The sequence below is a fragment of the Tupaia chinensis genome, unplaced genomic scaffold, assembly GCF_000334495.1.
Source record: "Tupaia chinensis unplaced genomic scaffold, TupChi_1.0 Scaffold000066_1, whole genome shotgun sequence".
Classification (NCBI taxonomy): Eukaryota; Metazoa; Chordata; class Mammalia; order Scandentia; family Tupaiidae; genus Tupaia; species Tupaia belangeri.
Genome location: NW_006159525.1, coordinates 1,880,240 through 1,889,998, shown reverse-complemented (window position 1 = coordinate 1,889,998; position 9,759 = coordinate 1,880,240). Strand labels below are relative to the sequence as shown.

The window sequence follows — 9,759 nt, the reverse complement described above, 5'->3', positions numbered from 1 at the left end:
CCCGCCCTCCCGTCCCGGCTCCCCGGCTCCAGGCCCTGCTGCTGCTCCTGGACCAGCTGCCTCCAGGTCCACGGTCATTCTGTTGCTGTTGCCGATGGCGGTGTCCTCAAGGAAGCACGACTTGATGTGGACTCTCTGGGCCACATGCCCATCGGCGTGAGGCCCCATTGTGGGCGTGTGTGCTTCAAATGACACTTCTGGGCCGGCAGTGGTGGCAGAGACTGCAGGTGGGCGGGCAGAGAGAGAGGCTGGGGGGCGCACCCCAGACCTGGCCCTGCCCTGTTCTCTGTTCCTCCCAGACTGACTCTCCCCAGGGGCTCACTCCAGAGTCATCCCAGCCTTTGCCTAGGCACCCCCCGCACCTTGGCTCACACCGTCAGCCCACTGGGTCTGCCCTCCTGAGCCCAGCTGAGCTGACTGGCCCTTCCTGTCCTCTGGGACTCAGTGCCTGACCCTCCTCCACCCCCTGCTCATCTCTCTGCCCTCCTGGCAGGTGTTCTAGACCTGAGGTTTCCCACCTCTGGTGGAAATGTGAGCCCAGCCCACTCCCCTCTCAGCAGATGCTGCCCCTGGGCCCTGGGGGCCTCCCTGTCTGGTCATTCCTTCTCTGGGCTCTGCTATGCTCCCCAGCCCGCCTCCGGACGCCCAGCGTTGGGAGGGTTCAGCCCTGCCTTCCAGTCTCTGCGTAGTCAGCATTCAGTCGGGCACCAGGGCTCAGGCTGGCTCTGTCCCCTGATGCCATCCTGAGCCTCGGGTTCATCATCTGGGAGGGGCCTTGGGGGGTCGTGCCCACTTGACAGACGAGGAAGCACGTTCCAGCAGGTGGCAGCAGACCAACCCAAGGGCTCCCGTCCCGCCCTGCTCTGGTACGCCCTCCCTCCTGGGAGAAGGTAAGGAACTTCGCATCATGCCCCTCTCCCCGCAGGCTGGCTCAGTTCCCAGCCAAGAAGCAGAAGGGCGGCGGGGGTGGGTCTGCAGTCACCTGGGGGGCTGCCAGCAGGGTCGTGGGCAGGGCTGTCCGCGGGGGTGCCGTGGAGGCTCATCTGATTGCCGTGTCCCAGCTGTACCCGTCGGAGCAGGGTCCGCTCCATGTGGATGTCCTGGGTCCCCCAGGTGCCAGCCGGGGGCCCCTGAGTTGAGTCCCCTGGTCCTGGTGGAGGCAGGCAGGGGAGCGCGGTGGGACCTGGCAGGGGAACACGGCACTGTGCCTTGACTGAGGGTGACTCCAGGTACCTCCCCTGCCCCTTGCCCTCCTCCCCTCACCACACCCACGAAGTCCCACTGGCAGAGGAGCCGGAGCCCGGGGCTCCTCCTGGACACCCTCTGACCAGGCCCCTGCAGCTCAGGGGAGAGCAGCTCGTGTCAGGATCCCGTTTCCCACAACTGTAGCCGGCGCCTGGTACCGCGTGCCCCGTTCCGTGCCCTGGTTGTTCTCATCCTGGCCTCAGCAGGGCGAGTGCCCTTTGGTGCTAACCTGTCCTCAAGGCCTCTCCTCTGGGGGTGAGCTGCTTGGAGCCTTGGAGCCTCTGGCATGGTTTTATTTTGCTGCCATCCATTTTTTAATACTCACAGCAACCTTCAGGTTTTCAACTGAAGGTAATTCTACCAGGGGCCAGCAGGCGGCGTGGTGGTGAAGGCTGCGGGATCCCACATGGCCGACTGAGCGTTGTGAGTGCTGAACCCAGCAGCTTGAAGACATGCCGTGTGCACGTGCATGCCCCAAATCCCAGAGGTGCCTGGAGAAGGGACTGCGGCAACATGGCCATTCCCTCGGGGGTCATTACTTACTTTTCCTCTGTCTCTCTCCAGTGAGTGCATGCACCCTATAGCAAAAACTAACAAAAATAAAATTAAAAATGTAGTGCTGCAAAATGTTACGTGAAAGTAATATGTGTTTTTTTTAATGAGCTGTTTTACGACAGTAAAGAAACAGGCCCGGGCACAGCCAGCTTTGTGCCAGAGGATGGAAGTTGGGAAAGCCATGGTCAAGATTCTAGAAGGAAGTTCCTCATTTCACAGCTGGGGAATGGAGGCCCCGGTGGGGAGGGGCTCTCTTAGGTCACAGGCAGCGTCTTGACTTCTGGGTGGATGGCCCCAGCTCAGGTGACGGCTGGACTGCCAGGTGGCCTGTCCCCTTTAGTAAGGCGTGGAGTGACTACGGGTGCAGTGTCTCGTTGGGCGAGGGTGTGCCATGTGCTCTGCTTCCTGTCCCTCAGCATGTCCACGCGGGGGACAGCGTGTCTCAGACTGAACACGGGGCCTTCGAATGTTCGTGGGCAGAGCACCTTACGAAGAAACTCTGCATAGACTTCCGTTTTTTTTTTAGAGGTTTTTACCTTAGGGTGTACAAGGTCACTAGAGACAGAGACAGAGAGAGGGAAAGTGGGCAATCACCCCTGGGGGGCTGGCCCTTCTCCATTCTCCTCTGGGGCTCTTGGGCACACACATGTGCTCGGCATGTTTCAAGTCACCCAGTCTGGGACTCGAACCGCGGCCAGCCACGTGGGAGTCCAACGATGAGACCACTGCGCCATCTGCTGGTCTCTGGATTTCCGTTTTTGTTTTTGTTTGTTTTTTTTTTGTTTTTTTTTGCAGCAAAATAAACTTGTTCATTCCACTTGGAAGTCCTCCCCTAAGTGCTATAACCCCTCCAGTATGCTGAGGGAGACGGATGGAATCTTTGCCACGGGACGAAGCCAGATCCCACTGAGAAGGCAGCAGGGCGCAGGGAGAGGGAAGCGGGGTAGGTGTGGCGTCCTCCTCGGGGGGCCACAGGGAGGCGTGGGGAAGGGAAGCTGCCCTTTCTCCTGGAGGGCGATTCCCGCCCCCGCCCGCCCAGACGCAGCCCGCGAGGTCCCAGCTCGGGGCGTGGAGTCAGTGCTCGGTCGCAGGGCGAGGTGGGGTGGGGGTGCTCCCCAGGGCCCGGGACCCTCACCGTCCTCCCCACAGGCCACGCATGCCATGACATTCCCGTGGCCTATCTGGGTGGCCTCCGAGTGCGAGATGGAGATGTGGCCGTTCGGCCCGTTCTGGCAGATCATGTTGACTGGGTTTTGCTGGTAAATGATTGGGTTGGGCTGGTTTCTCCTTCCAGCGTCTCCTGCAAAATAATATCCACGCCAACCCCTATGTACCTGTCCGGGTTCAGGTGCAGCTGGCAGCATAGGCCCTCCTGGGCAGAATGTTGGGGGTCCCGAGTCAGGGGTCTCAGGGGTGCCGCCGGACACCAGCGCGTTCCACGGACCCACAGGCAGCCCAGTTAGAGCCTCAGGAGATCACCATGGCAGTCACCTGCCTGTGTCCTCTCTGCCTCCTCCCCTCAGCAGTCCTCCAGGATTGCTATCCACGAACTTCCTGCTGCTCTCCCTGACCTTCCTTTCTGTCCTGAGAGGCACCGTAGCCCTGACCACTGAGTACAGGACCTGCTCCCTGAGGAACAGCCATGGAGCAGCAGGCAGGGTCTCTCGGTTTTGTCTGGCTCCTGTGGTATTTTTCTCTTGTGTTTTTTTCCCTTCTTTCCTTTTATTTATTTAGGTTCGCCAGAAAGAGATAGAGAGACACAAAGAGAGGTACGGCGAGAAGTCACCTCCCGGGAGGATGGTCACACCACAGTCCCTTCTCCTCTCAGGATTTTGGGCACACGCACATGTACCCAGTGTGACTTTTCAAGCTGCTGGGCCCGGGATTTGAACCGCAGTAAGCCGTCTAGGAGTCTAGCACCTTAACTGTTACGCCACCTGCTGCTTCCCCTATGGCGTCTTAAAGACGTGGATCTGTCGCCAGTGCTTAGGGTCTGGCTGGCCTGTGACTACGTCTCCCTCCGAACAGCGCAGGACGCCAAGCCCCTGGCCCCGGGAGCACACGGTCCCCACCCCAGAGCTTGGGGGCTGTTTTCTCTCTCGCCCTTGGGCCATGCCTCCAGGAGGCCTTCCCTGTTTAACCCCCACCAACCTGTCTCTGTCTGTGGGGTCCCCCCTGAACTCCCAGGAATGTCAGTGAGACCACTAGCACCTCCCAGCAGGCTTGGCAGAGTGCCCAGTGGGACCAAGGGTGGGAGCAATGTCCCTCCAGCAACTCTGCCCGTGGCCCCAACCCTGCCCAGTGCAGGCAGCTCCTCTCAGGATTTTGGGCACACGCACATGTACCCAGTGTGACTTTTCAAGCTGCTGGGCCCGGGATTTGAACCGCAGTAAGCCGTCTAGGAGTCTAGCACCTTAACTGTTACGCCACCTGCTGCTTCCCCTATGGCGTCTTAAAGACGTGGATCTGTCGCCAGTGCTTAGGGTCTGGCTGGCCTGTGACTACGTCTCCCTCCGAACAGCGCAGGACGCCAAGACCCTGGCCCCGGGAGCACACGGTCCCCACCCCAGAGCTTGGGGGCTGTTTTCTCTCTCGCCCTTGGGCCATGCCTCCAGGAGGCCTTCCCTGTTTAACCCCCACCAACCTGTCTCTGTCTGTGGGGTCCCCCCTGAACTCCCAGGAATGTCAGTGAGACCACTAGCACCTCCCAGCAGGCTTGGCAGAGTGCCCAGTGGGACCAAGGGTGGGAGCAATGTCCCTCCAGCAACTCTGCCCGTGGCCCCAACCCTGCCCAGTGCAGGCAGCCCGGGCCCACCTGGCTGATAAATCGTCCATGCTCTCAACCTCTCGTCGAAGTCCAGAAGGTGCCAGCTCTTCATCTTGTGCAGGTCGGGGTTGACCTCCCTCGTCGTCCTCTTCCCCAGGGCCTGGGCGATATGCAGGGCCCTCTGGGGTTTGCCGACCTCCTGGAGAAACCTGTAGATCCTTTCCTCTGGAATTAGGGTGGCCAGGTGGTTAAGGGGACCCCAGAGTGTGAGGCTGCTTCTCTGCTCCCCGACTCTGTGAACCTGGATGTTAGCCAGCCCCACTGGGCTGGTTTCCTCATCTGGGACAGTGGCGCCCGCAGAGGCTGCCCGGAGGGCCACAGTGCGTGACGCCCTCCGCGCGTGACTGGCCTACAGCAGTGCCCCCACGACAGCCAGCGTCCGCCAGAGACACCACTGCTCAGTCACTGAGCTTCTACTGTGTAGACCGAGTTTTACCTCTGAACACTTTGTGGGGCTTCTTTGTGGGCAGAACACGTGTGACATCTCAGAACCTCCAGGAGGGCCTGGGGCCTGAGGGTGAGCCTGTGACCAAGGGATGAACACAGACGAAGATGCTTACGTTGTTCACTGAGCTGATCGTCAGGACTCTGCAGAACCACAGCTCCATTGTGCTGGGGCCTCCCGGGTGCAGACGGACAGAGAGCTGGGTCAGAGGGCGGAGGGTGGTCAGTTCCACAGATAGGCCACGGGGCCACAGACAGGCCACGGGGCCATGAGCATTTCAAACCCAGTTAAGCACACTTGGCTTCAAACCCGCCCTGCTCCCTTCCAGCTGTGTGGCTTCCTGGCAATGAACTTCCTTGGGACTCAGTTTCCTTTTCTGTAGGCGAAGAGAAAGGCCAGGACCAGCAGTTGGTGTAATGGCTGTCTCTGGACTCCCATGTAGCCAACTGCGGCTTAAGTCCTGGACCTGGCGGCTTAAACTTACGCCGGGCACGTGTACGTGCATGCCCAAGAACCCGAGTGGAGAACGGAGAAGGGATTGCGGCGTGGCTGTCCCCCCTGGGGGGCGATGTCTCGCTTTCTGTCTCTCTGTCTCTGTCTTTCTGGCGAGTGCACGTGCCCTATAGCAAAAACCTCTCAAACAAACAAACAAACAAAGGCCAAAGGTCATTGTCTTCCTGCCCTGAGACCAAGGGCCTGGCGAGGATGGGCAAGCCCTGGGTGCAGTCTGCCCAGGCCGCAGTTCTGAGCGCTGTCTGCGGTCTAAATGCAGGAAAGGGACCCCGCGCAGCCCCGAAAGGTCCCTGTCACGGTTCCCACTGTCACCAAGGTCACGTCGCTGTGTACTATCATTTCTTACTGTTTCCCTGAGCAGCCCCGCGCACTGACACCGGGCTGAACCCCCAGGTTGATTCTCCGCACACTCAGGGGCAGCCCTGCTCATCTCGTCACAGAAAGAGAAGCAAAGGCCTAGTGGGCGCCTCATGTGTCCCCAAGGGGCAGAGTCCGGTTTGAACCCGGGCCCGGATCTGGGCTGTCCACTGCCAGGATGAGTTCTGCTGGGTCCAATGCCCCCCCCCCACACCTTCCCCAGGGACGGTGAGTCACCTCTGCTGGGCTGGGGCAGCTCGGCAGGACCCTCGTCTTCGGCCCCATCCCCACCTAGGCACCACGTTGCGGGGGCTGCCAGGGAGATTTTTGACTCGCCCTTCATCCGGTAGAGGACCTGGTTGAGCTCCTTCTTGGGCACCTGGCACTGCCTCACCAGCTGGGCGATTCTCACAGGGCAACCAGCATCCCCCAGGACCTGCAGGATCTTCTGTTCCAGGTGGCCTGGGAGAGGGAGAGAGGCAAAGGTCAGCACTGAGCCTCTGGGGGCCCCATTGTCCAACTGGGGCTCTGGGAAGCAGGGAAGTCCCCCCTTCTGAGAGGGGTCCAGGACAGAGATGTGGGCAGAGACTGGAGCAGACCACCCCTTGCGGCCACAGCTACCTCAGCTCTGAGAGGAACCTGGCTGCTCAAGAAGCACCTCACTGGCAGCTGGTGGCCAGGGCAGGTGCTGGCCTTCCTGTGCCCTCCCCTAGGGTGTCCTGGAGGGCAGAAGGCCGGCCTGTCAGTTGTCCCCAGAGCAGAGGGGAGCAGAGGTGGGGGACAAAGCAGGAAGGAGAGAGAGAGGGGACTGGGAGAGTGAAGCCAGGCCCTGCCTGGACCCCTGCCTCTGGTGTTAACCAAATCCAGCGCCATCCCCTGGGGACCCTTCCCCTTGGCTCCCCAGAAACATCGATGGTGTCACTGTTTGTCCCAGCTAGAAACGCTGTGGACACTCAGCAGGTCTTTCCTCCAATGCCAGCTCACGGGGTCCTGGAAACATCACTCCTGATTTCTCTGGATTCCTCCCCCCTCCTCTCCACCCTCACTCCCATTCCTCATCACCCTCCCCTGGACAATAGCAACTGGCTCCCAGGTGGCCCTGGCCCTGGTGGGGGTCCCTCCAGTCCCTCTGCACGCAGGGGTTCGTCTTTGCCACCCTCGCTTCCCTCCAGGGGCCAGCCCACCTGTGCACCCACTCACTCCAGGGCCTTCGCACACACTGTCCCCTCCCTCAGAAACACTCCTCCCCCTTTCCTTTAGGAAGCCATCCTCCATGCCCCCAAATGGGTGGGGTGCTGGCTGTGTGGGGGTCCCAAGGCCCTCAGCGGTGCTTGCCTAGCCCACCACTCTGTGCTCTTGGGAATTGTCAGTGAGTGAATGAATGAGCAGGTGAATGACTGAATGAGCTGGTAAATTAATGAACAGGTGAGTGAGTGAACAGGTGAGTGAGTGAATGAACAGGTGAGTGAATGAATGAACAGGTGAGTGAGTGAATGAATGCACGAGTGGCTGAGTGCATCTGCCTTCACTGGGAGCACAGAGGAACTCTCCTCGCGGCCCCTACCCCTCCTGGGGGCAAACTCCAAGAACCGAACCTAGCAGCTCACGTAACAAGTAGCTGCTCCCCAGGGACCAAGAGCGGGCTGATTCCGGGTATAGGTAGCAGCCAGAGCCAGTGCTGGGGACAGCTGCCATGCGCCATGCCCAGCCCGAGGCCAGGGAACTTCTCCAAGAACCCCAGGGTGCCTCTCTAGGGGCGAGCTGGGTGCCCTCCCATGGTAGTGACTCCGCTCCTTGCTCTGGGCTTCCTCCAGCCAGGGGAGCCTGTGGTGCCAGGTTCCTCGGTCGCTTCTCAGTGGCTCTCAGCCCTTGTGGCCAGGTTATCCCCAGCCTCAGCCCAGCCGTGGTGGTACAGGAGGCAGCATGCCACTCTGAAGTGCTGGAGCCCCGTGAAAGACCAGGGTTCGAGTCCCTGGTGGACCTGAAACACGCACATAACCCTGGACGGCTGGGAGGCTGGGGAGGGGGTTGTGGGGTGGCAAGATCGTTCAAAGGTGCCTTTCGCTCCTTCTCAATAAAATAAGTAAACTTTAGAAAAAGCGGTTTTTAAAGAGAAGTTTCCACCTTGCTAGGGGAAGACCTGCCTCCCCCAACCAAATCCCCAGCGCCAGGGGCCCATTAACAAATTCAAACCTGGCTTCGCCTTGTCTTGTAGGTTATTCTTAACCCCCCACCCCGAAACACACACACACACACACAGGAGCCCCCCGCTCTTCAGACCCCCCAAAGGAGAGCTGAGGGGCTGAGCTGGCCTGTCAGTAGCAGACAGCACGAGACTAGTCAAAGGGGACGCCATGACTGGAGCAGTGACACCCGTGATAGAAGGGGAGCTGGCAGGGCGTGGCGAGGTAAGAAAAGGCAGCTACCCTACTGCAGGTTACCAGAGCCTGGGGACCAGCCAGGGCTGCCGGCCCCGCCTGCCCGAGGCTACCCTCCTGCAGTCTCCCTCCTTTCTAGTGGGCTGGTCCCCTGGGCCAGAGCCAGCCCTGCCCTCTGCTTCACCCACAACTGCAGGTGTGGCGAGAGTGGAGGGAGCGAACGATAAAAAGTAAAACACGGAAGCGTGCCCTCGGCCCAGACCACGGTGTGAGCCACTGGGGCACAGTGAGGCGCCCGGCATGCGGCTGCCTTCGCGGCCTCCCTTCGCGGCCTCCCTTCGCGGCCTCCCTTGGGAGTCGATCGCTAACCAGAAAGGCTGCCATGAGGGCGAAGCAGGAGGAAAGAGCCAGGCAGGTGCAGGTTCGATCCAGCAACTGCCTTCGCATCTCAGAGCGACGGGCCAACGGCAACACCTGGGCCATTGCACCTCTGGGGCTTCGGTGACCTCATCCAGAAGATGAGAACGTCCCTGCACCTGCTTCTAACGACTGCTCTGACATGCCTGTGCGCGAGCTGCCGGGCCGGGCACAGGGTCCACACCGAGACGCGGGTGTTCTCCTCTGTCCCAGCTGCTCATCGCGGTTGTCATCGCTGCTGCTTTACCTGAACCAAGGGTAGGAGCCAGGAACCCAGCCGGGAACTCAGTGCTCCCGGAAGAAGCAGCACTCTACCTACCTTCTGTGCTCGGCTCCCTGGGGGCCTCAGCCATGATGGCAGCAGCTGCCAGGAGCCCAGCAGACCTGGGGGCAGTGAAGGCTCCTGTGTGAGGCCTGGAGAGGGCCCGGCGGGCCGGGCTGGGCCGAGGCTCCTCAAGTGGCTGAGCCTGGGGCTTCTGGCTGCTCTGGGCTCAGCAGGGAAGGATACCAGTTTCAGCCCGCAAGTGTCAGCTGTTCCCTCCGGAAACAGAAGCTTCGACAGCCCAACCCCATCAGCTTTCTAGAGAAAAAGAAAATGAAACTTCCTGTGCAGCTTTCGAAAGAAACAAAATTGAAAGCAGGATTGGTGAGCAAGATGACTGGGGGCCCTGGCTGGGCGTCCACAGGGAGCACCCGGGTGTGGTGAGACCAGTGTCCTGGAAAGACTGTGGGCAGGGCTGCCTCCCACTTCCTGGTGCCCAGTACTGTCCACCCGACCCCACACAGAAGTCAAGACATTTGGGGAGTGCAGGGGGCCCTGTGACTGTCCCTGTGTATAGAAATGGCGGTGCTCCTCAGTACCTACTGCGTGCTCCCGTGTATGGAAACGGCGGCGCTCTTTAGTGAGCACCTACTGTGTGCTCCCGTGTATAGAAATGGAAGCTCTCTTTAATGAGTACCTACTGCGTGCTCCCGTGTATGGAAACGGCGGCTCTCTTTAGTGAGCACCTACTGCGCGCTCC

At 60.4% G+C, this 9,759-nt stretch overlaps 1 protein-coding gene across 1 annotated transcript in view; it reads right to left on the bottom strand.

The window, feature by feature from the left end:
* The window catches only part of ZBP1 (Z-DNA binding protein 1), a 14,787-nt gene extending 5,028 nt beyond the window's left edge, over positions 1-9,759 (bottom strand). The window contains exons 1-7 of the mRNA XM_027766312.1: positions 9,057-9,759; positions 6,180-6,404; positions 5,188-5,271; positions 4,616-4,792; positions 2,936-3,100; positions 983-1,183; positions 31-221 (exon numbers count right to left, since the gene is read on the bottom strand). Of these exons, the coding sequence (XP_027622113.1) occupies positions 31-221; positions 983-1,183; positions 2,936-3,100; positions 4,616-4,792; positions 5,188-5,271; positions 6,180-6,404; positions 9,057-9,090 (1,077 nt within the window). The 5' untranslated portion in view covers positions 9,091-9,759. The remainder of the gene's footprint in view (positions 1-30; positions 222-982; positions 1,184-2,935; positions 3,101-4,615; positions 4,793-5,187; positions 5,272-6,179; positions 6,405-9,056) is intronic.